Source organism: Aspergillus neoniger (assembly GCF_003184625.1).
Source record: "Aspergillus neoniger CBS 115656 unplaced genomic scaffold BO87scaffold_4, whole genome shotgun sequence".
NCBI lineage: Eukaryota > Fungi > Ascomycota > Eurotiomycetes > Eurotiales > Aspergillaceae > Aspergillus > Aspergillus neoniger.
In genome coordinates this window covers 324,038-349,842 of record NW_020291132.1, presented here as the reverse complement: position 1 = coordinate 349,842, position 25,805 = coordinate 324,038, and the positions used below count along the sequence as shown (strand labels likewise).

Genomic DNA, 25,805 nt, shown 5'->3' with positions numbered 1-25,805 from the left:
GGAACGCCAAGAATATGCGATGTCCTTGCTGATGCACCCAACCCCTCACCCAGTTCCACATCAAGGACGGGGAACTCTACGATCTAGCTTCTCAGGAAGCAGAGAGGGGCGAGATAACTAGGTTACTAGAATTTCTGAACTTGTCTGCACTTCTCGAGAAAGCAAGCTCTTTACGGAATGGCATTGCCTGCTCTTCCCCCCAGCCGCTTGTGTATGACAGATCGGCACGTTCATCGGTGATGGGCGGCATGAACTACCACATAGAAATTCTGTTTGCTGATGGAGTTCGGTGGCTGGCTCGTATTCGAAGATCTAACGTTACCTCACCACCGCCCGACCTACGTGACTATATCATGCGCAGCGAGGTTGCGACTCTCCAATTCCTTGGCAAAACCAAAATACCTATTCCAAAGGTGCTCGACTACGCGCTGGAAGGACAAACTCCCGTCAGCGTTGGATATATACTCATGGCAAAACTCCCTGGGAAGTCATTACGCTGGTCTCCCGCGTCTCAGGAACAGAGGAAGAAAGTCATGACCCAGCTAGCAGATGTATACATTGAGTTGGAACGTTTCGCGTTCAACAGTATGGGATCTATGGATGAACCAGGAATTGATCACATTGCCTCGTTTGCCAGGGAATCATTGACTGAATACGTCAACTCGCAGATGGTTCCCCTCGGGCCATACAGGGACCCGAGAGACTACATCCAATCTAGCATTGAGCTCATCATAAGATTGATCATAAGAGGGGAACGTTATGCAGGACGCGAGATAGATGCATTCTTAGTTCACCGGTTTCTTCTTGATTGCATCCCAAAGATCATAGAACACTACACTTATGACGACGGACGATTCTATCTACGGCACGCTGATGACAAGGGTGATCATATTCTTGTTGATGGTGATTACAATATCACGGGAATCGTTGATTGGGAATGGGCTTATACAGACTCAAAGACTGAAGCCTTTAAATCGCCCGTCATGCTTCTCCCAGTTTCTGACTTTTACGACGGAGTTAATACCCTTGGCGGGAATGAATCTACTTTTGCAGATATACTTGAGGCAAAGGGAAACAAGGGACTTGCAGAGATAGTCAGGAATGGGAGACTGCTTCATCGGTTCCAGTTCTGTTGTGGATATGACGTTTCAGATTGGGAGGGCTTTCTGGGTCTTTTTCAAGGCCTTCGAAATGCCTTAAACTTAGATGCAGATATGAGTTGGGTTGATTGGAAGATAAATGCTTTGCAACGATATTCGGGTGATAAGCGTCTGGAGACTCTACTAGGGCAGACGGGATAGTCTTTTCATCCTCGTTATTAAGTGCTATTTCTTTATGATAATGAGAAACGTGCAAGAGAGAGCCTGATCCGATTACCTAGAGCCCAAAACGCTCGCTCACATGGTATACCGAAAATAAACATTGTTCATATCCGTAACATCCTGCGCCCCCAACTCTCTACCCCGCCGTTCTTGCTCCTCTTTAGAGATGCCCATGCTCTGTACAATTCGCTCCCTGCGTCGATTGTCCCACATATACCAACCTCTCCAGGCAAGAATAACAATCACCTCGAGAGCAAAACACACCGAGCACGCGACCGTTCCCGAGACATATCGGGGCGCATCTTTGGTCTTGAATACCTGCGCACCAGCCATGTTTCCGGCGCAGTAGGCAATCAACGTCATGGCGGAAACGACGGATCGTTTCGTTTTACCTGCAACATTGGAGGGGACTGGCCGGATGTGACTAATCAGTAACAGATCATTCTGAATGGCAATAGGCGATTAGGTGAACATACTGAGACTCCAATCCAGGAAAATAGCCATAGAAAAGACAACTGTCATCATGAACATTCCCCATTTAACCCACTTGTATTGGGGCGTGTTAGGGAGAAGGGACATGACTAGGAGGTCGATGAAAGGAAGAATGCAGCAGGCAACCATGACCCACATGCGCTGGTTTTTGACTTTGCGAGTGTATAATCCAACGATGAGGAAGCTGACTACGTAGGCAGCTGGCGAGAGATATATGATTAGTATAAGTTCTAACTGAGGTGAAACGGGTTATACCATATCTGGGACAGCCGTAAAGCATGGATTCCCAGTCACTAAAGCCAAAGGTCTCGTACATGAGAGAGCTGAAGGTTGTAATGCCTCTGTGTTCAACCAAGAATTAACTGATAGACCGCGCCATGGGGGAGATGCGTGTTGACTTGCCCGTTGGGGATATTGCCAAGGAAAGAATTGGCAAAGGAAAAATAGAGTTGGGGATCTTTAAAGGCTTCGATAACTTGTGGCCAGGACCATTCTTTACCCGTCGTATCCTGACCAACTTGGTTGTCCAACGTGCGGGCGGACCTGTCATGGTAAGTATTCCAGTGGCGATGGAGATGGAGCGACAACCTACGCCATGCGTTCCCATCCTCACTCAGCCAGCGCACCTCGTGTGGGCAACCGAGCAAGAAGAAGGCGGCTACTGCACCGGCCAGGGTAAGCGAACCTAAGAAAAGTGAAATGCATCTCCAGGCCGCTATACCGCCGTGGGCTTCAACATGTCTAGCAATGGCGTATAAAATAAGGTTACAGACAATACAGAAGAAGCCCTCTGACGACTGCCAGAAGAGGGAGCGATTGGCAAGTTCCTCGGTGCGGTACAAGGCACCTGTAATGTGGAGGAAGCCTGGAGATATATTGCTTTCGAAGAAGCCTTGTAGGGCACGGAGAGCCATCAACTGCGACCAATTTTGTACGGCGCTGATACAGATGAGACATATTCCTGGAAAATAAGTGTTGGTCAACTGCAGTTATGGAATGCCTGCATTACTTACCCCAGCATGTAATATAGATGGATAGGACCAAGCCAACATTGAATGTTTGCAGGAGATAGACAGAGGGGAACTCTCCGATAAGGTACGTAAGATAGAAGCTGCGGTCACGATAAGCAACTTCTGTGTGTTAAAAGTTGATGCTTACATAGTGGTCAGCCATTGGTATTGTTGGCCGTGTAGATTCAAGTCATCCTCCATCCCAAATATCTGGTCTTGTCAGCAAGCGCATTCATTTACCAAATTAAGATACTTACTGCTTGAATACTAGTTGAGGTCTTGTCTACCTGCTGTATTCCGTAGAAGAAGAACCTGAACCGTTAGACAAGCTTTTCTCAGACATAGCTAAGCACATACATCATTGGCAAGAGATAGTAGTCAATCTTCCGGGTCAATTTCTTATATTGTTGCTCAGTATAGTCTATATAATATCAACAACGTCCAGCTGTAGCGAAGGAAGTAGCGTACCAGACACTAAAATGTCCCCAACCTCCACATTGGTAGCCTTGATGACGGGGTCGTCATTCTTGTCAGTCGATTTTCGGTCCATGTCTGATACGTCCATGTTGAGAGCATGTACGTACGTCTCTGTTCTGTGAGAATCATCAAAGTGTACAAAATTTTTATATCTAGATGCGGACTTCATAAGACGCAACCCCTCAAGTGCTGATATCAGATAAACAGCAATCGCTATCTGATAAGGAAATTAATCTGCCCCAACGTGTCCCTTAGGTACCCAATAGCAGTTACTCAACACCCTACTTCAGAAATAGACGGTTATGGCACTTTAGTATGCAATCCTCAAGGCCGAGATGACCCTCCCTAATACATTTCCACCATTAACTATCCCCAAGTTTTCCCCTTTCATACCTCAGCGATAATGACCTTGATTGCCAGAGATAATCGGTGAAGCCCGAGCCAGCAAGCTTCCCCACCGCGATAAGCCGAAAGTGGAGTAGAGATCGGCCAACTGTCCGCTCCCATCTACCCCTACAGTCGTATATACAACACGGCCCCAAAGCAATGACCCTTCAACCCCACACAAGACAACGTGCGTTCTCAGTCAATCATCCGTACACTGACAAACAAACATGCCTGCCTCCGTCCCCAATTCCACCACCCCCTTCTGGCGCACCCATCCCCATCCTCTCGACCGCCACCGCAGTACCCCGGACCTCCCTACTGAATGCGACATCCTCATAATTGGAGCGGGCTTCGCAGGAGCAGCCCTAGCACATTTCCTCTACAAGGACAACCCCTCGCCGCCATCAGTGGTAATCCTTGAAGCACGAGAAGCATGCTCTGGAGCTACAGGTCGCAATGGTGAATTCATACCCTGCCACATCCCATCGCTCACTAACCACCCAACCAGGCGGGCATCTCAAACCAGACGTCTACCTCAATCTCCCCAAACATATCAAAAAGTACGGTGTCAAGGCCGCCGTAGAGGTAGCCAAATTCGAAGCCTCTCAAGTCCACGCCGTAAAGGAGCTAGTCGAGACTGAGAACATCGACTGCGACTTCGTCCTCACCCGCGCGTGCGACGCAACCCTGGACGAAAATACTCGACAGAATCCAGCGTCAGGATTTGAAGGACCCAAAGGCACTACTAATCCACCACGTGCCCACTGATGCTGGTTTGGGGCATTTCGAGTATTTTGTATTGCTTATAGCACTGGCAATTTCTGCCATGACATTGACATGGAAAGCCGATTATCAAGCTCGAGCGGCTTCAGAGTCTTTCTATAACGCGGCCTTGACGCACCTACAGGCCATAACAGATCATAGCGAAATACAGGCACTACAGGTTTCTTTACTCTTAGCTCACTATGCACATATGTGCCCGGAGAGAGTAGACAATTGGACATGCATTTCTAACGCTGTTCGTATTGTCCTCAATCTGGGGCTCTATATGGAGTGCAATCAACAGATTCAAGGAGAGCCTTGTCAGCGAAGCGTACTATTTTGGGTAGCGTACGGTATGGAGAGGTCATTATGTACGAACCTCCACCTTCCACTGTCATTTCCGGAGGAGGCAATCACGGTAAAGGTAAGTTTCTCAAACTCTGAGACTCTTTGAGAAACTCACAGAAGGCCAGCTCCCCACAACAGAAAAGGCAAACCTCAATCCGGGGCACTCCACCAGTAAGCCGAGCAAGATGTCTGTGGCTTACCATATATGTCGGTATCGTGCATTAGAAACAGAGGTTCATAGAGTGCTTCACCTAGAAGAAGACTTAACCAAGTTCGGCAGCAGCACGATAGAAGACTGGATTGAGAGCATCACCCAAAGACTGAAAAGGTGGTACGAGAAGGCACAGTCATACACACAATATGATATGCTTGAATTTAAACATGTGAGGTTTCACCATCTCATGGCGCGCATCCACCGGCCTACGCCCCGTCTAAGATTGAGAGGTCCAGACAACTGGAAGGCTGTGCTAGATGCATCATCAATTTTGATCCAAGATTACCTCGCTCAGGAGCGGCGTCGGAGGCTATTCTATCCTTGGCATGGGGTGCACATTCTCTTCGAAACTGCAGTCATCTCGCTCGAGGCGTGCTGGTCAGCACGAAATCATGAGCCGCTACAAGGTAGAGCTCATAAGATGTTACATACCTCAATCCCTCAATGTCTTCAGCTTCTCACCAATATCGGTGAGCGCTGGGGCGAGGCAGCCGTATGTGCTGATCGGTTAAGGCCGCTCGCTGATAATGTCAGGACCGCTCTCACAACTCCTGACACGCTGTTGTTGGCCATGGTTGATGAGAGTATTATCACGGCAGAGATCCTTGATTTACTGTTCACGGACGGGCCATTGTCATGGACCCGAGCCAACTGCGGAGATATCCTGTCTGGTCTGAGCGACAGCGATCCATTGCTAAATAGCATGGCAGATGATAGTCTCGAACTCTTCTCGTGGAATCCCGAATGGGACATCATGCCTGCTGACTCAATCCAGGGGTATGAGCTTTAACTAAAGTTATCACCTCTACTACGATGATCGTTTTCCTACCTCGTTTTCTTTTCGTCGATTATTATCATCGATCTAACATACCATGCCTGATCCACGCCGATACCCGCAATCAAATCAAGTCTGGGCTGTAATGACTTTCCGTTGCTCGCTCTAGCAAGGTCAAGCAACAAGTCAGGTTCATATAAAGTGGCATCTTTTGCTGAACTCGAAATTCATGACCGTGTAGGATATACAAAAAAAGACGGCGACATATAGCATTAGATAATTCGGCCCTACTAGCTTAAAGGACGCAATATTCTCACGCAAACGTGTGGGCAATACCACGACCGAGTTTCTCTATCTGGCTACTATACCAACTCTGAGAAAGGAAGTAATGTCAGCGAGTGGCACCCCAATCACATACATCTCACTTACACTTTCAAGGCCAGCACCAACCGATCTGTTGCTCAACATTTTGAGGATCCAAGGCTGTCTTATCTGTTGCGTGACAAGCCGTGCGCTCTCTTTCGGGACATCTGGGTTCAATAGAATGTCATTCGGTAAAGTCGGCTTGAGGACTGCTGGACGCCCAATCCCAATCATGTCGCAGTCCCCATCTGTCAGTGCCTTCTCCATTCCAGCTCTGGTACGGAAACCGCCCGTCACCATCAATGGAGTCCCTGGGAATTGCGCTCGGATAGCGCTGGCGAACTCCAGGAAGAATGCCTCCCGAGCCACCGTCCGAGCGGACTTTTCGGGCTGTTGAGATGATGTGGAGGAACTCATCATCTGATTAATTATCAGCTGTGCAACCAACCACATGCCAAGGGGACAGTTCATCCTACCGAGGGATCCTCGTACGACCCACCACTGATTTCAACAAAGTCCACACCCGCCTCAACGATCAGCTTGAGCTGCTCAACACAGGCCTTCAATGCACTTTCGGATTGATGATCGACTGAGTTCAACTTTATCCCCACGCAGAAATTCGCAGGAACCGTTTTGCGAATCGCACGGATGATATCGACAATAATCTTCACACGGCCAGCCGGCGAACCGCCATAGCTATCCGTCCTTAGGTTCGCCGTAGGCGACAGAAATTGGGACAAAAGGTATCCATGTGCTGCATGCAACTCCACTCCCTGGAACCCTGTTTGTGATGCCAACCGACTAGTATAAACGAACTGCTCAACCACATGATCGATATCCTTCTGGGTCATCTCCCTCGGGGTACCGAAAATCACCGAGCTCGCGACCCTATCCACGATTCTCGAACCAATGTTCAACGGTATGGGACTGGGCGCTACATTCTTTGCAGTGAGACACCGCGACCCCGCACCCATGGGAGATTGCCTTCCAGGGTGACTGATTTGCATGACTGTTGGCGTGCCATGTTTCGTACAAGCAGCGGACCACTCGCTCCATCTGCGGATCAGCTCTGGTTCGATAGCTGGATTTGGTGCAAGGTCATGCGCATCTCCAAGGTACATCCTATCCACTTGAACGTTTCCTGTCACAAACTCAGCGCATGATTCACTGCCAACGGAGACAGTGTATGGCACTCACCTGTCAGAAGCATACCCCAACCACCCCGTCCCCACTCGCCATAAGCGCGATTATGGAGCTGTGTAGGCAGGTTATCACCGTCAGACATATGTTCTGCCATTGCAGCCTTCACCAAACGATTCTTCATCTGTAGCCCACATTTGAGGGTCAGATTCTCTGAAATAGCCGATTCCATGGTCGGTTCTCAACCAGATAATAGACTGAACTATGATCTGAATGACAAACAAAGCCTCGTCCGTCGACAGTCAATTTATAAAGATAAAACACCTGTCTATCTGTTCCCTGAGCTTGAACCTGAAATAATCACATAAGAATGCCCCCTTGATCAATAATACCTTCCGTTCCTTTCCAGAACCCAATCGATAAATCATATGTCTCCGAGGCCCGGCCCCTGTACGACGGTACAACCATCTTAAATATCACCGAACAACCAATAAGAATTATCACATCCCATCCTCTTTTGAGAAAAAGTTGCGAGTTTACGCGGCAGATCATAGTGGCAGAATGTCGGAACTCGATCGAGTCCCGAGATGTAAAGTGGGTCGGTCCACTCGAGTTCCGACACCCGAAATCGCTGCTCGGGTTTCGAGTGGTGAAGGGATAAAAGTAAGGAAGGGTGGAAGACTCTGGTCATATACAACAGGTCACTTAGATGCAGTGGAGATTTGAGACTTTTAAGCCTTGAGTATAACTATTGGCTAATGCGACGGCAGCTGAAGCTGACAGATACGCAGGGAAGAAGTCATTGATGGATGGGAGGTGATAATGGTATTGTTCAGGACAGATGTATTGTTGTACCCTGACAATCCTATTCGGTTGACAATAAGTATATTGTATGTATTAGGTATTGACTTCTTAGAGCTAGTTATGCTTCGCGTCGGACGTGATGGTTCGGATGTTCGTGCTACGGATGGACAAAAATATTGCTAGTGGTTTGATAACTTGTTTTATCAATGAACCACGAGTTGTAGTAAGGTGCGAACGCAATTGCCAAACAACAAGTCTATCAGGACTGTCCTCAGAAACGGAAAACAAGGCTACAGCGCAACAGTTTCAGAGAATATCCAAGAGGTCACCGCACAACAAATAAAAGAACAAAACAGTAATCAACACACCTGCGCTGCCGTAAACCCATGACAAGGCCAATCCGGTCTCGGAAAGCGCTGGGGTCGCGTATACTCCTCGAAGAACATGTTGCCGGTGCTGACATTCGAATGCATAGTGTGCGCCTCGCGACCTCTCACCCGACCGTACTGAAGCCCACGTACACTAGGATACATCACGTTCTGCAGCATTGCCAACGCTCTAGAGTTGGACTGGTCAAACCACAAATGGTCCGGATGCACAACAAGGACAGTATCGTCCATCGCCGATTGGGCATCTATGAAGAAGATAGGGAAATGGCTGTCGCGTTCTCCGTGATAGGTGAAGACTTCCCAGAAGATCTTCCAGGCGTCGTCGAGTGTGCCATCCGCTTCACCGTCCCAGGGAACGTAACATGCAACTTTAGATCCCCAGTGACTCTCTTCCACTTGGCCTAACGTGCGGATTTCTTTTTCTATCTCGTATTTTTCGGTCCGGGAGAGGCCTTTCGTGAGATAAAACACTGGTATGGTGTATTGCCCTTTCTTTGCTGGGAGCCATCGCGGTGGATTGGGGTAGAATGGTTGGTCAAATGGACGCAGTAGCTCCGGGTCGACCTTGTGACTGTACATGTACTGTTCTGCCGCCTGTCCTCGTCTTCTCATCATTTCAATCCAGGGTCCTCTGTCTAGGATTATGTTTTTCAGGGTTATTCGTGCCACATTTGGCAAATCACCTCGTTCGTACTTGACAATCCCTAGTTCAAGGTCGTTAACATTCTGAGCGACGGGCATCTGTTGAAGGAAGTAAATATTGAATGGGGCTGAGTTGTCCCCTGTTCTAAGCCGATACGCCTCCCATAGGTTTGCGAGGTCACGGCGAGACCTGGTTCTGTGATATTCCCAAGGGATGAAAGTGATGGTATATGACCGAACACCGGCGCGCTCGATTTTCCGGTAGTCCTCAATGACGTTCTGGAAGAGGGTTTGGATATGATGAAGCTCGGGTTGCGTGGCTGGGAACAGGAGAAAGATGTTCAGGTGCTTTTCCTTGTGGTATATCCACGGCGGCAACCACATAGGACTCTCGTTGGCTATGGAAAGCCAGTCCAGGACTTGCTCCGCCAGCTCCGGTGGCAATGGTGTGTGTTTTGTCAAGAAGGCCGCGGTAATACTGAACCGTTCTTCATGACTGAGAGAGGTCGCTCTGTCGGCGGTAAATGGGGGCCGGTCAGGGTCATAGAGAGTGAGGCCAGGATCATCATATCGATCGCGTTCAATGTTATGCATGAGCGACCTCTTCGGTGGTTGCAAGTTGGAAAGCTTTTCAAGAAAATCTTTGCTGAACCCGTCTACAGTGGTCCGCTTAGCGAAGACGCAAAAATCGCCCGTTGGGGCTAAGACAACTGGCTCTGGCTTGACAACGACCATAACCAGTGACAAAAGTGGATCCTCCCACATGCGAAGAGTCCCATGCACTTGACGCTGAGTGAGGCCATCTGCTACGAGGAATCTTGTCCATCCAGCTCGATATGCTAAGATGGCCATTGCGTGGATGTTCGCCTGGCTGTCTGGGCAAGAACCATGGAGGGCGATTCGACGTAGCAGCCCCGAGGATGGTTGCCATCTTGCCAGTGTTACATTTTCCTTTCTGAAGAACTCTTGCAGGCGAAGAGCCAGATAAGCTTGTTCGGCTGGAGTTTGCTTGGCCAGGTAGACAAGCAACAATGGATGTTTGTCCTCCTGCTTCTCGTCGATCAGATGTGGGAGTCCGTACGTTGGAGCGGAAGGCCCAGTGCCGTTGTCCGATCCAATACGGGCTTCCATCTTTTCTGTTCCTCCCCGATGCCAGTTTCTTCAGCCGGATTAGAGGGGTACAGAAGGATAAGCGGGTGAAGATGCGGGTGGAGAACTAAGCAGACAGGGTGGGACGGTCGATGAATGGGATTGATTCCACTGACAGGGAAAATAATTGATTGCAGTGGGGAACTCGTATGGACCCGGCATTACTGAAGCACGTGGCGGCTGTCGGCGCATGGAGCTTGAGTTTCGCAGACGAATTGAATATCTGGGCCGTGGCTTTGATTGTGGATGACTTCAGGATATAAGTTGGCAAGAGAACAATGAAGATGCTATAGCCAATGCAACAGACAGACACTCCCCCATTCGAAATGTATTAGTCAATCAGCCCTGATCGCTGCCTGGAAGGAACGGTGATCAACGCCGCGCGCTGACTTCCGCCTGCCACTTTCTCCATATGTCGGGCAGACCCTCACCGCCTGAAATAGTAATGCCTGAGGCATAAGCGGGGGTATAGAGGGAGCCTGAAGGGTGTGCTGCGACTTGTTGAGTTTCATACGCTCTCTAATCATACTAACATTAATTTATCTAGCTATCTATAGTTCTATGGGCGAATATTCATGTTATCGTTAGATTCTCATCCATCTACATCAGTATCCCAAGCCTTTATCAACTTGGTTGATCAGATGTTGTCCACGAGCCCGTCTCTCCAAATTGCTCTGCAGTATCTTAATAGCACGATCATTATAGTGGGTTGAATTCCCACTGCAATGCGGAGTAATGATGACATTCTTATACCCCCACAGCTTATGGTCAGCTGGCAATGGCTCCGGATCTGTAACATCCAGTGCTGCGCCTCGGATCTGACCCGCATCCAGGGCTTCCATAAGATCATCCGTTTTGATCACTGCTCCCCGGGCAATGTTGCTAATATAAGCCTTCTTCTTGCTGAGCTGGGCGAATTGCTCCCGCCCGATCAGGCCTCGTGTCTTCCCAGTCAGCGGGACAGTAATCACCAGCAAATCGAGATCTGAACCCAGGAAGTCATTGAGTTGATCTTTGCCCCAAAACCACTGTGACGGAAATGAACCGTCTTCGTCCCCAAGGCCTGGCTCGCTATATGAATCTGCTTTTCGTGATTCCGGAGTGGCTCGGGGGTGTAGTGTAAAGGCATGGACGTCCATGCCAAAGGCTTTGGCGACTCGGGCGCATTGCCGGCCGATACTTCCATAGCCCATGATTCCACTAATATGTGTGTCAATTGCTGAATACTTGAAAGACTCAAAGTCACACTCACACTCTGAGGCCAACTGCATCCTCAGTGTCCTCATCCGAAGTCGGGTCGATCCATTTACCGGCTTTCTGGTTGTCAAGGTATGCCGGGACTAATTCATCGTTAGTGTTATGTTCCTATCGATGGGTGGGGTCGACGTGCGATGGTGCTGAAAGGCAAGGAAGGTCATGAACACCCATTCTGTGATTTGAGGTCTGATCCGTCAGTTATCTCCTTCTTCCAGAATATGTCTGAACGAAACTTACGGATGAACTCCATTCGCTGTACAGAATGCAACGTCTGTCTCATCAAACAGCTGTGTACCCAGAACATGATTGCACCCGGCACTCAAGAGTTGGACATATTGTAGACTTGGAGCCAGTTCTTTGGGCGGAAGAAGCTTCCAGGTAAAGAGTGCTGTAACCTCTTTCCATGTCTCGGGGGAGATGTCAGTGGGCAGCTCCGTAGCAAATCGGTCAATTTCGCGTTTCTCGATGCGCATGTGGGGCACAGCGCTTTTCAGGTTATCGATCCATGTGTCTGGGAAAGCACAGGGCATGAGAATCAGTAGGAATTCCTGGGATTCCATGATGGAATAGCTCGGAGTTTGACTGAATCGAGAATTCCAGTGTGGTATTAATGAAAGAAGGATGTGGAGTTGCTGGGGTATACATACTTACGAAAGTGGGGGGATGGTGCGTTATCAATGTGCAGAGATAAGTAGTACTACATTATCATATCAGTTGGTGTCTCAGGCACATACCCCGCCCACGTTCGGCCTGCGGGGCCAATTATGAAGCGGCATTGGTTGTTTAGTTACACTTCGATAGTACTAAGTACTAAGTATCGTATTCAGGTAAGTAGTACTAAAGTGGTGGACACTCTAATGAGAAGCACTCGGCGTGTACAAAGCTGGCCAGCTAATTTTGTTCGACAACGAAGACCCCTTAATACATCATCTATGCCCAAATGTAACGGGGCGGTAGATCAATTACCAAGCTTGAGTCATGGAAGATCTATCAACTCGCGAGCTGTCTTTCTCTCCTCCAGCAGCCAGCCGAGCATCTGTCGAGCAAAGGATAGAAACGTTCCTTGGTCTTCCGCTTCCAGAAATGGAGCTGTGTCCTCTACGCTTCGGGATGGGGCCAACTCTTTGAGTAGGAATTCGTCTGAACCAAGTAGTATGCCTGACTGAAAAGGATGACAGTTACCGAGTGGTGTCAATGAATGTCATAAAGTACTGCTATTGACCAGTCAGTGAGTCGGAATAATAGTAAGACCGACAGTATGCTTCTATTCTTAGGAGGCCTCAGGCCGTGGGTCCTGTCATAACTTTCCCGCAGTAGATAGTAAGGGTAGTTAGTTTCTTCGTATATTTGATGGGGGATCTTCTTGACCCGAAAAAAGTGAAACGTACCCATACAGTAATAGTGCAATGAGATATTCAATCTCTACTGCTGGAGTGAGAGCCTCAAAATGGGGAATCTGACAGATAAAATCAGGCTGCGTGAACGTGGAGTAGCACTACTAAGCCTTAATACAATAGATCAGACACCAGAGAAAAAGAAACCAACCCAATCGGGATTTGAACTACCTTAGTACGTAAATCGTAGTTAGTACTTGGCAGCAAGCCCTGACTGCGGACATATACATTCCGTTAGAATCAGACCATGTCACTTGTACCAAGTACTATCTACTACTGTCTAACTAGTCTTTAAACTTAAAACAGGGTTAGAATAGAAGCAGCATTAACTTCCCAACTCACAAACTGCAGCAACCCCCATACATAAAGTTCTACTAGTTTTATTTCAATCATCATACTCTTTCTGTCTTGCCTCGTGATCGGCAACTCTCCCCCTCCATGTGACAGCCCCGATCGGGATCCACGTTCTCTCTCTCTTCTCTCTTTCTCTTACAGTTCCAAGTTGCTTTTTCCTCCTCCCTCTCTGTCTCGCTTCTACCTCTTCTTCGACCGTCTCCTTCTTTTCATTCCCCTTTCTCTCTTACTTTTTGCCTCCTTTTCCTCCCTCTTCTGCGGCATCTGCTGCCTCTTTCCTGCAGCCTACCCTAACTGGGGTATGATTGACGGCCTCTTGGCCTCCCACTCCCATCTTCAGTCCTGTCGGGTATTTTGCTTTTTCCCTTCTACCTACTTACTACCTTTTGGCCTTCACCTCCATCTTATAACCTGTTCACCGGCCAGTATCTAGTGGTGGTGTGTTTATTGGTGGTGTGTTACTTTGGTGCGACACCGCCCCTCCACCTCGGGATTCTTCCATTCCTTCTGTCCGCCTCCCACTGGCTTCTCTACTTCCCTTCCTTCCTCCTCCCACACTGCTAAGCCACCACCACCACCACCACCACTGACCTTCTCATGGTGGGTTGGTCACACAACGCACAACACACACTGACTCTCTCCCATTTTCTCTCCAGTTAGCGCAGTGGTTGTCCCACTCTGGGAGTTCAACCCTACGCTTATCCCTATCGGTGTGGGGGAGGTGGGCAATACACCCTGCGGGGTGAACTTGACTTATCGGCTGCAGAAGTCCAGATCCGACGGGGATTGATTGATTGATTGATTGATTGCGATCGGAGGGCCAACAACGTGGTCCCGACCGGCCCTCATCCCTGTGCAACCCACCCCAGTGCCAATCACCGGTTGATCCCTCCTCCGTCTGAATTCCTTACTACTTAAATTCCACTCCCTGCTTATTTCTCCCCCACCGCTCGCCCCTATCGATCGGTGGCCAGCCCCGTTGCCAACTCTGCGCCCGCCCTGACCGGAATGCCTGGCCCGACTGCCTCCGATTTCCCTTCGTCTTCGTCCTCCTCTGCCTCCGAGTCCTCCTCCAGCACCTCGGTCCTGCCGGGACCCCCGAGTACCCGCGCTCGCAGCCCGTCAGCATGTACCGTCCCCAGATCCTCACATCCCTGGACCCCAGACAGTCTGCCCTCGCCTAACGCCTCCTCGTCGACCCGGTTGCAGATGCCGTCCGTCGAAGACCCCGCGCCCGCCGTCAGCTCGGACGCTTCCGCGGCGGGCATCCACGGTGATACAGAAGATCGGAACACAAGCGAATTGGCCGCCTCCGCCTTCATGGCCGTCCCCCAGTATACGCACGTCTTCGAGTCTCCCGATCGGCCCTACGCTACTTCCTCCGAGGTGGTGAATGCGGTGAGGGCGCGCGACGATTTACTGGTGCGTCAGACTGTGCCCGACCATGCGCCCAACCCGTCGTCGCCCCCGGTGGAATGGTACGTTTCGGACTCGGAAATGACAGACGCGCTGTCGGAGATGGGTGGAGTCCCGCTGGAGCCCTACATCGGTGGACACGTCGGTATGGCAGCCCTCCTCAACCAGTCGCTAGATACCCCGGTGCCCGCGCACCACGTCGCGTCCACCATCTCCAGCGACACCGAAGATGGGGAGGCGACCGATCTGATCATGGACTATGAGCCCTCGGTGATGGAGAACGGGTCCACGTCGCAGTCCACCGCAGAGGACGACCCGGATGACACGCAAAAGTTCTACTCGGATGATGGCGATGAATACGACGACGATGTCGCCAGTGACATGGGGACCCGCCATGGCACGGCGTATTTGTCGGAGGAAGAGCTGGAAGACTTTTATCACGACCCACCTTCACCCTCTGCTCCGGAACTATCTGATCTGGGGCCCGGTTCCATGCGCGACGACTACAGCAATGTTTTTTCCGAGGGGGACGATTCAAGCAATGCCGACCCGACGGGCGAGACGCATTTTGCTGCTCCAGTGGTTGGAACTAGTGAGTCTCCATCGGTTTCTACGGTTCTTGCGGCATGCTAACCTAGTACTAGCCCGCGAAAGGAATCTGAACGTGGACCAGTTTATTGCCCAGTGGCTGTACCAGTCGTCCGCCGCCTCCGCGATTCCCAGTCTGTCCATGTCGTCGGCACACCTCCCCCGCAGCGCCATTGCGCATCTGATTGGGTGGATCCCTCTCCCGAAAATCTATCGACCGCCGGGGTATGCGCGAGATTTCTACGATCTGCAACAGATCCCCTGGTGGGATGCCTTGCGGATCAAACGGGCTTATGTGCGCGAGCTGCGGGACCAGTCGTATACATCGTACCATAACCTGGAATATTCCCGGCAACGGCCTGGCGCGAGGTTGCCGCAGGAAGAGTCGTACTTTCGCGGCAAGGCCATGTACACGGAACACAAAGCCACCATCGAGCACTTTCAGCTCCGGAACCTGATGTCGGTGGCGGCATACAATACCGTCCACTTTGCACACGAGTCAAAGGTCTACTCGTGGGTGCCCGCATACGACGATCTCGTCTGCCTGCTCGACCTGTCACGGCCGACGGTCGAGTCGGGGCTGCAGGGCCCCGTCAAGATCTCGACGATGAAGTCGGCGCACGACACGACCATCGCGGGCGGGTTTTCGGGCGAATATGCCGTGCGAGCGGCGGGCACGACAGGCCCGGGCGTGCAAGGCTATGTGACCAAGGACGCGAATGGCATCACCAACCATGTCGACATCATTCCGAGCCGGACGAATCGGTCTCCACAGGGGATCTTCGCGTCGAATGACCGTCACTTGCGGGTGCTGGATTGCGAGACCAACACGTTTGTGGCGGACCACGAGCTCTCGCGGGCCATCAACTGCACGACGACCTCGCCGGACGGGCGCCTGCGCGTGCTGATTGGCGACTCGGCGGACGCGTGGGTCGTCGAAGCGGATACCGGGCGCCCGGTGCACCCCTTGCGCGGACACCGCGATTTCGGGTTTGCGTGCGCCTGGGCGCCCGACATGCACCACATCGCCACGAGCAATCAAGATAAGACAGCGATCATCTGGGATGTGCGCATGTGGCGGATGCTGCAGAAGATCGAGTCCGATGTGGCCGGGTACCGGTCACTGCGCTGGTCGCCCGTGGGCGGCGGGCCGCGCACTCTGCTGCTATGTGAGCCGGCGGACCGCATCGCCGTGGTCAACGCGCAGACATACCAGCGTCGACAAGTGCACGACTTCTTTGGGGAGATCGGCGGTGCCGACTACGCGCCAGATGGCAGCACGATCTGGGTGGCCAACACGGACGAGCACTTTGGCGGGTTCCTGGAATATGAGCGACGGCAGTGGGGACAACGATACGGGCTGCGGGATCGGCCGAACGAGTGGCTGCGCGAGACGGAGCTGGACGACGACGAGCGATGCATGTTGACAGAGCGCGAGCGACAGCAGCGATGGATGTGGACTCTGGAGGACGAGGAGCATGAAGCGATGCTATTGTAGCGATGGGTGTATGAGTAGTGAGTGCATTATATTGCATAATTGGGCGGAGCCGTGATTTAGAGATACCACGTTATTGCAGTTTTAGTTTTAGCCGTGATTCGAAGCATCTTCACAACCTACTCTTTCCAATGATTTACTCTATAACAATACAAGTCCTCCGTACAAAGTAAACTAAATCGCCCGATCGTGGCTGAGCGCCCTGCCCCACTGCCGATCATTCCCCATTCCCCCTTCAACATCTCGTCTACACCGCCACAGCCCCTCATAAATACTCCTATCCCCTTAACCCCTCCATCATCCCCTCCTACCATCATCATCATCATCATCATCATCATCATCATCATCATCATCATCATCACCTTATCATCTATCCCCCCAAAACAAACAAACAATATGTCCTTCTCCAACCTCATCTCCTCCGCCCTCGAACAAGCCACCTCCGGCTCCCACTCTTCCTCCGGAGGAGGAGGCGGCTACGGCAACTCTGGATCCTACGACCCCGAATTCTCCTCCGCCCAACACCACGCACAATCCCACGAATCCTCTTCCTCCGATAGTTCCCTCTTCTCCTCCGCCCTGGGCTTCCTCTCCGACCGCAAGAGCCAGTACTCAGAGCAACCGGACATTGACGAGGAGCATCTCGTGCAGTCGCACCAGCGGCTGTATAACGGTGGCGGAGGATATGGTGGAGAACAGCAGCAACATGATTCTAGCAGCTTGGGTGCCGGCGCTGCGATGCAGGCGCTGAAGATGTTTACCTCTGGTGGTGGGGGTAGCAGCGGTGGGGATAAGAATGAGTTTATTGGCATGGCGATGGCGCAGGCGAGTAAGCTTTGGGAGGAGAAGGCTGGGAGTGGCAATGTCGTAAGTCTTACCTTTGTTGTGTTTTGTTTTGATGTTGGGGGGGGGGGAGGGATAGGCTAACTGGTGTGTGTTTTGGGCAGTCTGGTGATAAGCAGTCGGCTGTTAACTCGGCGGCGGAGATGGCGTTTAAGATGTATATGAAGAGTCAGGGCAGTGGGTCGAGTGGTACGGGTGGTCCGGGGGCGTTGATGAGTTTGGCGAGTAAGTTCTTGTAAATATTCTAAGTTGTTGGGTATATGAGGACAGTTTGGTAGTTTATGAGTGTTGCATTTGATGGCAGGGTATATCTACTGGTTCAACTGCAGCAGTGCTATACATGTCTATTTTATCTACCGGGTATGCTTCTAGCTCATTCTCTCCTGTGTAGTATGTAGACTACCACTCATCATCTTCATCATGATGTCCCTGCATCGCGTGCTGTCGCGCCTTGAGTGCCTCCGCCAATCCTCCCGCCAGACTCGCGTTCGACGCGCTGTTCGGCGTCCCCCGTCCGCTGCCGCCAGACGAGTCGTGCGAGTTCATGCTCACGGCACTATCGCGCGGTGCTGCTGGGGGTGTGGGCGCCACCTTCCGCCCAGCCATGTTGGGCCGCTTCGCTGGCGGGGCCGGCGGTGCCGGCTTGGCCTTGGCTTTGGCGGCCACTGCGGCGGCGGCACCATTAGTCGCCGGCACGGGGCTGGCGCGGGGTGCAGCCGGTGGCGGCGGGGGCGGTGCAGGCTTAGGTGACGCTGCTACTTGCTCCTCAAGGTAGGCCTCGGGCGTCCAGCCCTGAACCGATGTCGCTGTGTTCATACACAACCACCATCCTGCAGACATTAGCTGACATTCGTCGTAAACAATGGGCTGTGTGACTTACCATTTCCTTCCTTGGACACAATCTGCACAAGTTCGCCCGCTCGGATCGACAGTTCGTTGGTCTGGTCGCTGTTAAAGTCGTACAACACCTTCGCCATGGGCTTCTTCTGGGCTGGCGGCGTCGCCGGGGGAGGTGGGGGCGGCGCCCTTGCGGAGCTGGTGGATGCATTCCGTGTGTGCTGCGCTGCGGCAACCGCGGCAACAGGTTGAGGGACCGGTCTGGGCTGCGCTGCAGGCGACACAGCTGGCCTGGGGGCGGGGGGTGGTTGCACCGCAGCCGGCTGCGCCGCGGACTGAGGCAAAGGCTGGCGCGCCGGTACAGGTCTGGATGCCAACTTCGAGGGCCCGCCGCCAGGACCACCAGGCCGGAGCAACTTGCCCTTCGTCACGGGTCGCGCAGCAACCTGCTTGGGGCGTGGCGTGGGTTTGGAGACAGAGCTGGGGGGTTCACCGGCACTCGTATGGATGGTGCTGCTCTTGTAGCTGTCGACGTTCGAGGCTGCGGGGTCCTTGACCACCTTGACGGTGGCCAGCTTGCCCGGCTTCTTGTTGTACTCGATGCTAGGGAGGATTAGTGGCGCTCTCGATGAGGATGGAACGAACTTACTGGTCGGCAATCTTCAGGTTCAGTTGTCCCCGAAGTACGTTGGTGAGGTGTGTGAAGAACTCCGTCTTGAAGACACAGTTCATCAGTGGGTCCGGCTCCTGTCCGCCCACCACGAGCGAGAACCAGTCATCCTTCAGGTTCGATGTGCTGACGGACTTGATCGCTCCGATAGGTATCGTCCTCTCTGACGCAATCTGAAGCTGGTTGTTGACCAGCGTTTGTGCCACGATGTAGACGTGTCGGTTGGTCTGCGTTGTCAGCTGCGTCCAGTTGCAGCAAGGAGCGTCGACTTACCAAAACAAAGATGCGCGGTGCCGGCTTGCTGGACCGGCCAAATTTAGAAATCAATACTTCGCCACGGCAAGAGAAGAGAATAATTTCCGATCCTAGCACTTGTCAGCCAGATCCTACACACACAAAGCATGCTACTCACCGTTAATGCCTGCACCGTTCCGGATCATCTCGCCCGGTCCACCCTTATTGCCAACGCCCACATAATCTCCGAGGAAGCGCCGCGACCCGAGCAAACTCATCCTGCGCCGCTCCTTCTTGCCTTGGAGGACCTGGTGTCCTTGGTCACGCAGCTTGATGAACTCCAGACCGCCTGTCATGCGACGCCAGAACCGCTGGATGCGGATGGCGCATTCAATGCGGTAGCGCAGGTAGTTGCGCCAAGCACGCTGAATCCGAATGGCCATGTTGTGCCAGTACCGGTCGCGCATCGTCTCCAAGGCGAATAGCGTCTCCGGGGTCTTGACAAACACCTTGGTGATACCCATCTGGTACTCTTCTGCGGGGATACTGGTGTCTTTGAGGATTTGGCGGGCACCAGACTCCTCATCGCCCGTCCACGTGTAGTCACCGGCGTAAGATGTCTTGGGCGACAGCAGGTAGAAGCGTTCCACAAACTTATCAAACGTTTGACGGTAGGCGAAACCAGCGCGACGAATACGGACGTTCTCCTGCAGACCCAGATACTTGATCTGGTGCAGCACGTTGCCTTGGTTATACTCCCGGGGCGCTTTGTTATCGTTGGGTTTGATGGTCCGAATGTAAGACGGTTGTGCCTTCATCAGGGTTGCCACCAGGTCGTTGGCAGATGCCTTGATCTTGTCGCTGGCGGTGGGCGGGCGTCTCTTATCATCCTGGTTCACCTGGTTGGGGAACAGGGTGTGAACGAATTGGTTGCTGCTGGAGCCGGCGAGGTTCAACAGATCCTTCAGCAACTGGTCCTTGTTCTTGTCGGTCATGCCCTCGACTGCATAGCTGACGTCACCGGCGTAATGCTTGACGATAAACTGGCCCTGGCGGCTCTCAAAGTTGGGGTTCTGGCCCAGGAAGTTGAGACGGCCGACGAATGTGTTGTCCGCCGCGCCGGAGTCGGCATGCGCTGTCGCGCAGGCATCGTTCAGCGCTGCAAAGACACCCGGTGGACGCTTGTCCTCAATCAACGAGCAGACCACCTTGTTATCAAAGTATTTGATCGGGGTCCACTGGATCTGTTCCCGCGCATACTCATCCTGCTCCGCCTTCAAGGTCAACTGGATGAAGATCTGCTGCAGCTTCTCATTGACGTAGTTAATACACAGTTGCTCAAACGAGTTCTTCTCAAAAATCTCAAACCCGTAGATATCCAAGATACCGATGGAGTTCGCCACCGACCCTCTGGCGGTCAACGAAGAGTTGACCCGCCCAACAATCCAGTCAAAGAGATTGAAGTAGATCGCCTTGGACAACGCATCACGAACAGCCAGCGCCTGCACCGTGTTCAACGGAACCTCATAGACCGATCCCCTGCGGCCTCCGCGGGCCGTCTCCATCAACCGGATGGTGAGCGCCTTGTTCACCTGCGCGGCATCGACCTCCAGCAAGTATGCGACAAAGTCGACCACCGACTGGTCGGTGATGGCAGCGTTCCCAGAGTCGTCTTCGGCAAACTGGATATTTCCGATCCACAGAATGGCGGCCAGCATGCGGAACACCTCGTCCTGTTCGGCTTCGGCCATTCCGATGACACCCATGGCATTAATGGTATCCCTGAATTCGGCCGCATCATCTACTCCGGGGACATCGTAGCACTTGGATCGGCTGGTGTAGAGATAGGACTGAGGTTGTTGTATGCCGAACATGTCTGTCACGAGCTGTTAGCTCGGTCACGGAAACCAAGATTAATGCGCCTACCTCTGTACTTCTGCGGTGCAGCCTTGGTGAACTGGTAGAAAATGTGGAAGTTTCGCTCATTCGTGATCTGTCCCACCACTCTTGACTTCTCCAGCAGATAGTTTGTGATGTTGGCACCCACCGGCTCGCCATTGGTGTTGAACTCCAGTTCCAGGTATTTTCCGAAACGGGAGGAGTTGTTGTTGCGCAGGGTCTTTGCGTTACCAAACGATTCGAGCAACGGATTGGTGGCCAAAACCATGTCCTTGGTCTGTTGGATGGACGAGTCGCTGCCCCCGGATACACTGGCGATGTACTGCATGATCCGCTTGGCCGCCTCCGTCTTACCCGCACCCGATTCTCCTGAAATGATCACGCACTGGTTATCCTTGTATGACTTCATGTTGTAGTAGGCGGATTCTGCGACCGCGAAAACGTGGGGCGGGACTTCGAGTCGGTTCTTCCCCCGGTAAGACTCGAGGACACGGTCGGTATAGATGCCCACTAGAATAGGGGGCGTGGTCAGCCATGCGACCATGGGCACCGATGGCGCTCAGGGGAAGCCACTTACAGTCGCGGAACGGGTTAACAGACACCAACACATGTCCAATGTATGTCTATGGAAGTCGTCCGTTAGTGATTGTCCTCGCCTAGAAAGCCTCGCCGGGGGTGTGTGGTAGTAGTGGTGGTGGTGGTGGTGGTGGCAGCGGCAGCTTACGTAGATCTCGTCATGTTCGAAGCGGAGTTTGAGGTTCTCATTGATAGCCTCGTTGGAGATTTTGCTAAGGAGGGTAAGATCTGAGACACCAATCTCCTTCTTCTTTGTACTTTCGAAGACGGCCTTCTTGACCTGAGGCTTGCCCGCCTGTCGTCCGTCGCCCACATCGGCGGCGGCCTTGGAGCGACCGAAGCCGCGACTCTTCTTCTCCCCGCCAGCCGGACGTCGTGAATGACCCTAACAACGAGACATGGGGTTAGCAAGAAGACAATTTGATCCGAAAGGAGAAACCTCTGGCATCGAACTGGCAGTGAAATGGGCCGCGACTCACCATGGTTGTGGCTACCGACCTCCCCGGAAGTTGCGCCCAAGCGTCACGATATCTGGCCTATCAATCTGGACAGGAACGGGGCGGATAAATTCACAGCGGATAGGGAATGAACGCAGCGGGCGTATGGTTCATTCCAAGAAGCTAGTGGATGGTGTGAGGAGGGGCCCGCAGGAAAGAATAGGGTGTGTAAGGTAATAGAAGAGGGGTATAGGAATGCGAAGAGGACGAGGGGAGAGAGAGAGAGAGAAAGAGAGGGAGGAAGAATGACGGAAGGGTGCCTTGTGGAGGAGGAGGAGGAGGAGGAGGAGAGAATGGCCGGGGTCCCTCTTTCGCTATTCTAAGTAACGACACAGACAGACTGGAAGAAGAGAGAGCCGGTGATTCGGCGGGCCGGCCGATGGAGCCTGCGCCACACTTGGGTTGCGCTGCCTCGCAATACGCGCAATCACCTATTACTGTTAGTACCCGACCATCCCATCTTATCAACTAGGATTGGTAGTACCAGAGTTATACTACTACTAGTTAGTAAGTTATGTACTTAACCGTAGGGAATCTACTACCACTTCAGTGGTATATGTTGTTGCCTCCGGGGCAAAAGTAAAAAGTAAAATTCCCCGAGCGCCAGTCGCCCCTGGAAGTCTCGGGTCCCTGGCGCTAAAAGGTTCCAGTTAGTTAAGTAGTTAGTTAGTTGTTAAGGGAAGAAAGAAAAAGAAGGGCTGGCCGCACACGCCCGTCCGAGGCACCGACGATCCAAGGGACTGATGAGTGTCAGTAATGCCTGAGGCTGCCATTATTGGCCAACGGTTCCTTTTACTTCTTCCGCGACTCTTTCCTCTCGCTCCCTCTCACTACGTCACCCCCCACCCCCCTCCTCCCTCTCTAAGAACTAAGAACTAAGAACTAGTCGCTCCTTCACCATCCAGCTGTTCCCGGATTTCCTACCATAATATCTGCCACATTTCATCAATTGCATTGAATAGGGGCTAGTGCTGATGAAATTTGGTTTTCTTCTAAGGTAGAACCCCTGGATAGGGGGATATTCCCTGATAAACGAATACGATCCACTCCCGTAAATATATCTTGGGTCATCGTGTGTACCTAACCTCACCTCCCAGCCTGATATGCTCTCCTACTGTACAACAATCCTACTAACTGGAAACTACACAATTGGGCAACGAAACACACGTGACATCATCGAATGCATCATCTAGAAGAGAAACAGCATTGGGTTGACATTTAAACCCCCTTACAACAGAATAAAGGGGTGTAATTATTTGCGATAATACTCCCGTAGTTGCTGATCCCACTCATACAGTAGTCCCACGAGTCCTACAACAAATTCTACCCAGCGAAACTGCTGAAGCGTTGACTCCCCTGTTCACCACTTGGTGTGGCAGGTAAGAACCTGGATCTAGCAGAACCCATTGTGTTCGCAGAGCGTTGTTGTCGTGGAATATCGATTGCCTCAAGATTGGTGATATATTCTTGCATAGAGGACAGGAAGCAATCCGCGTCTGCAATAGGGATGATAGGCAGCATGCTTGGGAGGGATTCGATCATCCTGTACAGCTCCTCAATGTTAGTCGCGTCGCAACTACTTCTAGATAAATGTAGAGAATGCCCGCACAGTGCCTGTAATGCTACCAGTCCGTCAAGACGATATCTCCCACTTGCACTATGGAATGGTGTCTCGGACAGCAGAAATACCACAGCTTTCTTGCCCATGGCACTTGTGAGGGAAGAAAATTGGCGTAGTCTGGATGTAGTCTCTTCTGCAACAGACGGTTCAATGGATGAGGGTGACAACAGGAGGATACCCAGTGTCGCTGTATCATTACCCAGGCGGAAGTTGAAATCACTCCCCTCTTTCACCTCGCCCGCTGCATCGGTATCAGAGGAGGGAAACTCCATCATCAATTGAAGTCTACCAACCTTTTAGGCCCGGACACATTCTCAAGACTGGCTCAAGCATTCTCCAGATTGATTGCTCTCGAAGTGTACAGCAGTAGGTGCCGCGAAGAGAAACCGGATTGTCGGGCTCCATCCTATGTAGTATATGTTCAAAGGTATGTGGTATGTGGAAAATACGCTCATTGAAGAGAGGAGTGAATTATATGTATAAGCCTCCGCTTGTCGCTCCAAAACAACCTCCGCATGTTTGCCTTCCGACATGTATAAGGGTATCGCAACATCATTAACAAGATAGTCCACCACATAGTGCCCCAACTGATCTATAACAATATATACAGGTGCATAAGTCTAATACTGGCATCGCTCAAGCCTTTTTCGGCTCTGACGCTTTCGGTACCGGTTCGGCTGGTTTCGATGCCGGTGATGTTGGTGCATCAACTGGTATCTTCGCTGCGCTCTTGCTCTCCTTAATCACAGACTCTGCCCGTTGTTCCGAACTCTCTCCCCAAGGCAGATACGACGTAATCCACGACAGCAAGCCCGGCTCCTCAGCTGGCTTGACTTCTTCATCTTGGTTCACGTCCCACACCTCACGTGGTAGGATCCTCGAGGAGGACTTTGGTAGTTCCCCGTGCTTGGCCTTCTGCTGGAGCAGCTCCTTCTCCAAGGCCAACAATGCTAGTCGGGCGGCCTTCTCAGATTGTTCAAGCTCGGCCAATCGAGTCTCAACGTCCTCCCTGCGGGTTGTTTCCTTTCTCCGAGACCTCCACGATTCAAAGACAATCAACCCTCCTGCAACAATAAACAAGAATGTTTCGCTGATAAATGTGGCACCGGACTCGATGGCCTTGGACTCGGACAATGGTCGAATGTGAGGTTTCGGTGCCGGCTTCGCTGCCTCCTCCGCCGCCGCTTTGGCTTTCGCAATGGCTTCCTCTTCCGCTTTTGCCTCTACTTCCGTCTTTACCGTTGGGGACGTGGGCTTGTGCTTTCGGAGCTCCCTTTCAGCAGCTGCTCGTTTTTGCGATGCGGCGTTGTCGCGAATGTTGCCTAGCCGGAGACGCATGTCGATACGGTGGAGACCTTGCGCCATAGAGACGCAGATGCGCCGGAAGCGTTCATGTTCGCGAGCCTGGGCCTTAATTTGGTTCTTTGAAGTGTCAGTCAGTTCCTGTCAGCAGCACATCACTGCAAGGGTGGAATAAGCGTACGGCGATCGGCTTGGACAAGGTGCGGATGACAAGGGAGGAGAGCTTGAGGGTGAGAGACATGGTGGGTGGAGGGGAGGGAGAAGAGAGGTGTTAGGACAGAATGAGAAAGGTACTAAAGATGTATTATGGGCGACTTGAATCCATATGACAATCAAAAGAGGTCTTAAAATAGCTCTTCACATGGGCCTGGAAGTTGGTCGAAGATGATTCACAACTGCTGACTGGATTGTCAGGCATCAACCGCAGCGGGAGTCGTGGGGCGCATAGCCGTGCATAACGTGCGGTTGCTGTGTCTGCTGATGTCAGCAATGCGCGTTGGACAGGCATTCGGATCAATGTTTATCGATTGCCGCATCGGGAAGTTCGT

At 52.0% G+C, this 25,805-nt stretch overlaps 9 protein-coding genes across 9 annotated transcripts; 4 read left to right on the top strand and 5 right to left on the bottom strand.

The window, feature by feature from the left end:
* Positions 1–239: 239 nt before the first annotated feature.
* Positions 240–1,295, top strand: BO87DRAFT_326429 (uncharacterized protein; the record flags this gene model as incomplete). Its single annotated transcript, XM_025620145.1, has 1 exon — positions 240–1,295. A coding segment is annotated over one exon (1,056 nt), but the record flags the coding sequence as incomplete, so codon positions are not given.
* A 102-nt stretch (positions 1,296–1,397) lies between these two features.
* Positions 1,398–3,389, bottom strand: BO87DRAFT_445971 (major facilitator superfamily transporter; the record flags this gene model as incomplete). Its single annotated transcript, XM_025628195.1, has 10 exons — positions 1,398–1,732; positions 1,799–2,014; positions 2,070–2,137; positions 2,178–2,357; positions 2,403–2,775; positions 2,828–2,925; positions 2,973–3,034; positions 3,082–3,136; positions 3,182–3,245; positions 3,293–3,389. 10 exons carry the CDS (start codon positions 3,387–3,389, stop codon positions 1,398–1,400), a joined length of 1,548 nt encoding a protein of 515 aa, XP_025483619.1.
* Positions 3,390–4,382: 993 nt separating this feature from the next.
* Positions 4,383–5,802, top strand: BO87DRAFT_300062 (fungal specific transcription factor domain-containing protein; the record flags this gene model as incomplete). Its single annotated transcript, XM_025619119.1, has 2 exons — positions 4,383–4,874; positions 4,924–5,802. Coding segments are annotated over 2 exons (1,371 nt in total), but the record flags the coding sequence as incomplete, so codon positions are not given.
* A 298-nt stretch (positions 5,803–6,100) lies between these two features.
* Positions 6,101–7,553, bottom strand: BO87DRAFT_350741 (NADH:flavin oxidoreductase/NADH oxidase family protein; the record flags this gene model as incomplete). The annotated part of the gene is made up of 4 exons (XM_025621094.1): positions 7,348–7,553; positions 6,627–7,291; positions 6,217–6,570; positions 6,101–6,160 (listed from the first exon to the last, which is right to left on the bottom strand). The coding sequence occupies exons 1-4, from the start codon at positions 7,520–7,522 to the stop codon at positions 6,101–6,103; spliced, it is 1,254 nt and encodes a 417-aa protein (XP_025483617.1). The 5' UTR covers positions 7,523–7,553.
* A 667-nt stretch (positions 7,554–8,220) lies between these two features.
* Positions 8,221–10,601, bottom strand: BO87DRAFT_373048 (uncharacterized protein). Its single transcript, XM_025622441.1, has one exon. The coding sequence runs from the start codon at positions 10,254–10,256 to the stop codon at positions 8,454–8,456; it is 1,803 nt and encodes a 600-aa protein (XP_025483616.1). The 5' UTR covers positions 10,257–10,601; the 3' UTR covers positions 8,221–8,453.
* A 273-nt stretch (positions 10,602–10,874) lies between these two features.
* Positions 10,875–12,163, bottom strand: BO87DRAFT_350737 (D-isomer specific 2-hydroxyacid dehydrogenase family protein). The gene is made up of 4 exons (XM_025621093.1): positions 11,769–12,163; positions 11,665–11,717; positions 11,527–11,614; positions 10,875–11,474 (listed from the first exon to the last, which is right to left on the bottom strand). The coding sequence occupies exons 1-4, from the start codon at positions 12,089–12,091 to the stop codon at positions 10,880–10,882; spliced, it is 1,059 nt and encodes a 352-aa protein (XP_025483615.1). The 5' UTR covers positions 12,092–12,163; the 3' UTR covers positions 10,875–10,879.
* Positions 12,164–14,287: 2,124 nt separating this feature from the next.
* Positions 14,288–16,781, top strand: BO87DRAFT_299354 (WD40 repeat domain-containing protein; the record flags this gene model as incomplete). The annotated part of the gene is made up of 2 exons (XM_025619093.1): positions 14,288–15,287; positions 15,340–16,781. 2 exons carry the CDS (start codon positions 14,288–14,290, stop codon positions 16,779–16,781), a joined length of 2,442 nt encoding a protein of 813 aa, XP_025483614.1.
* A 277-nt stretch (positions 16,782–17,058) lies between these two features.
* BO87DRAFT_455706 (uncharacterized protein) lies at positions 17,059–17,993 on the top strand. The gene is made up of 2 exons (XM_025628679.1): positions 17,059–17,645; positions 17,726–17,993. The coding sequence occupies exons 1-2, from the start codon at positions 17,175–17,177 to the stop codon at positions 17,858–17,860; spliced, it is 606 nt and encodes a 201-aa protein (XP_025483613.1). The 5' UTR covers positions 17,059–17,174; the 3' UTR covers positions 17,861–17,993.
* On the bottom strand, positions 17,899–25,630 carry BO87DRAFT_403765 (class I myosin myoA). The gene is made up of 10 exons (XM_025625802.1): positions 25,439–25,630; positions 24,625–25,377; positions 21,986–22,222; positions 21,839–21,884; positions 21,289–21,771; positions 19,541–21,238; positions 19,402–19,493; positions 19,108–19,355; positions 18,502–19,061; positions 17,899–18,451 (listed from the first exon to the last, which is right to left on the bottom strand). Exons 1-10 carry the CDS (start codon positions 25,496–25,498, stop codon positions 18,021–18,023), a joined length of 4,608 nt encoding a protein of 1,535 aa, XP_025483612.1. The 5' UTR covers positions 25,499–25,630; the 3' UTR covers positions 17,899–18,020.
* Between the last annotated feature and the right edge of the window lie 175 nt (positions 25,631–25,805).

Excerpts from the sequence above, each read along its gene's own strand:
- BO87DRAFT_373048 (XM_025622441.1), bottom strand. The coding sequence starts at position 10,256 with ATGGAAGCCCGTATTGGATCGGACAACGGCACTGGGCCTTCCGCTCCA.
- BO87DRAFT_455706 (XM_025628679.1), top strand. The coding sequence starts at position 17,175 with ATGTCCTTCTCCAACCTCATCTCCTCCGCCCTCGAACAAGCCACCTCC. Across the intron at positions 17,646-17,725 it reads AGGCTGGGAGTGGCAATGTC|TCTGGTGATAAGCAGTCGGC; the intron begins GTAAGTCTTACC and ends TGTTTTGGGCAG.
- BO87DRAFT_403765 (XM_025625802.1), bottom strand. The coding sequence starts at position 25,498 with ATGTCTCTCACCCTCAAGCTCTCCTCCCTTGTCATCCGCACCTTGTCC. Across the intron at positions 21,885-21,985 it reads TCGAACATGACGAGATCTAC|ACATACATTGGACATGTGTT; the intron begins GTAAGCTGCCGC and ends CGACTTCCATAG. Across the intron at positions 19,494-19,540 it reads GAACGGTGCAGGCATTAACG|GATCGGAAATTATTCTCTTC; the intron begins GTGAGTAGCATG and ends GACAAGTGCTAG.
- BO87DRAFT_350737 (XM_025621093.1), bottom strand. The coding sequence starts at position 12,091 with ATGGAATCCCAGGAATTCCTACTGATTCTCATGCCCTGTGCTTTCCCA. Across the intron at positions 11,718-11,768 it reads ACAGCGAATGGAGTTCATCC|ACCTCAAATCACAGAATGGG; the intron begins GTAAGTTTCGTT and ends CTGACGGATCAG. Across the intron at positions 11,615-11,664 it reads CCTTGCCTTTCAGCACCATC|TCCCGGCATACCTTGACAAC; the intron begins GCACGTCGACCC and ends ACGATGAATTAG.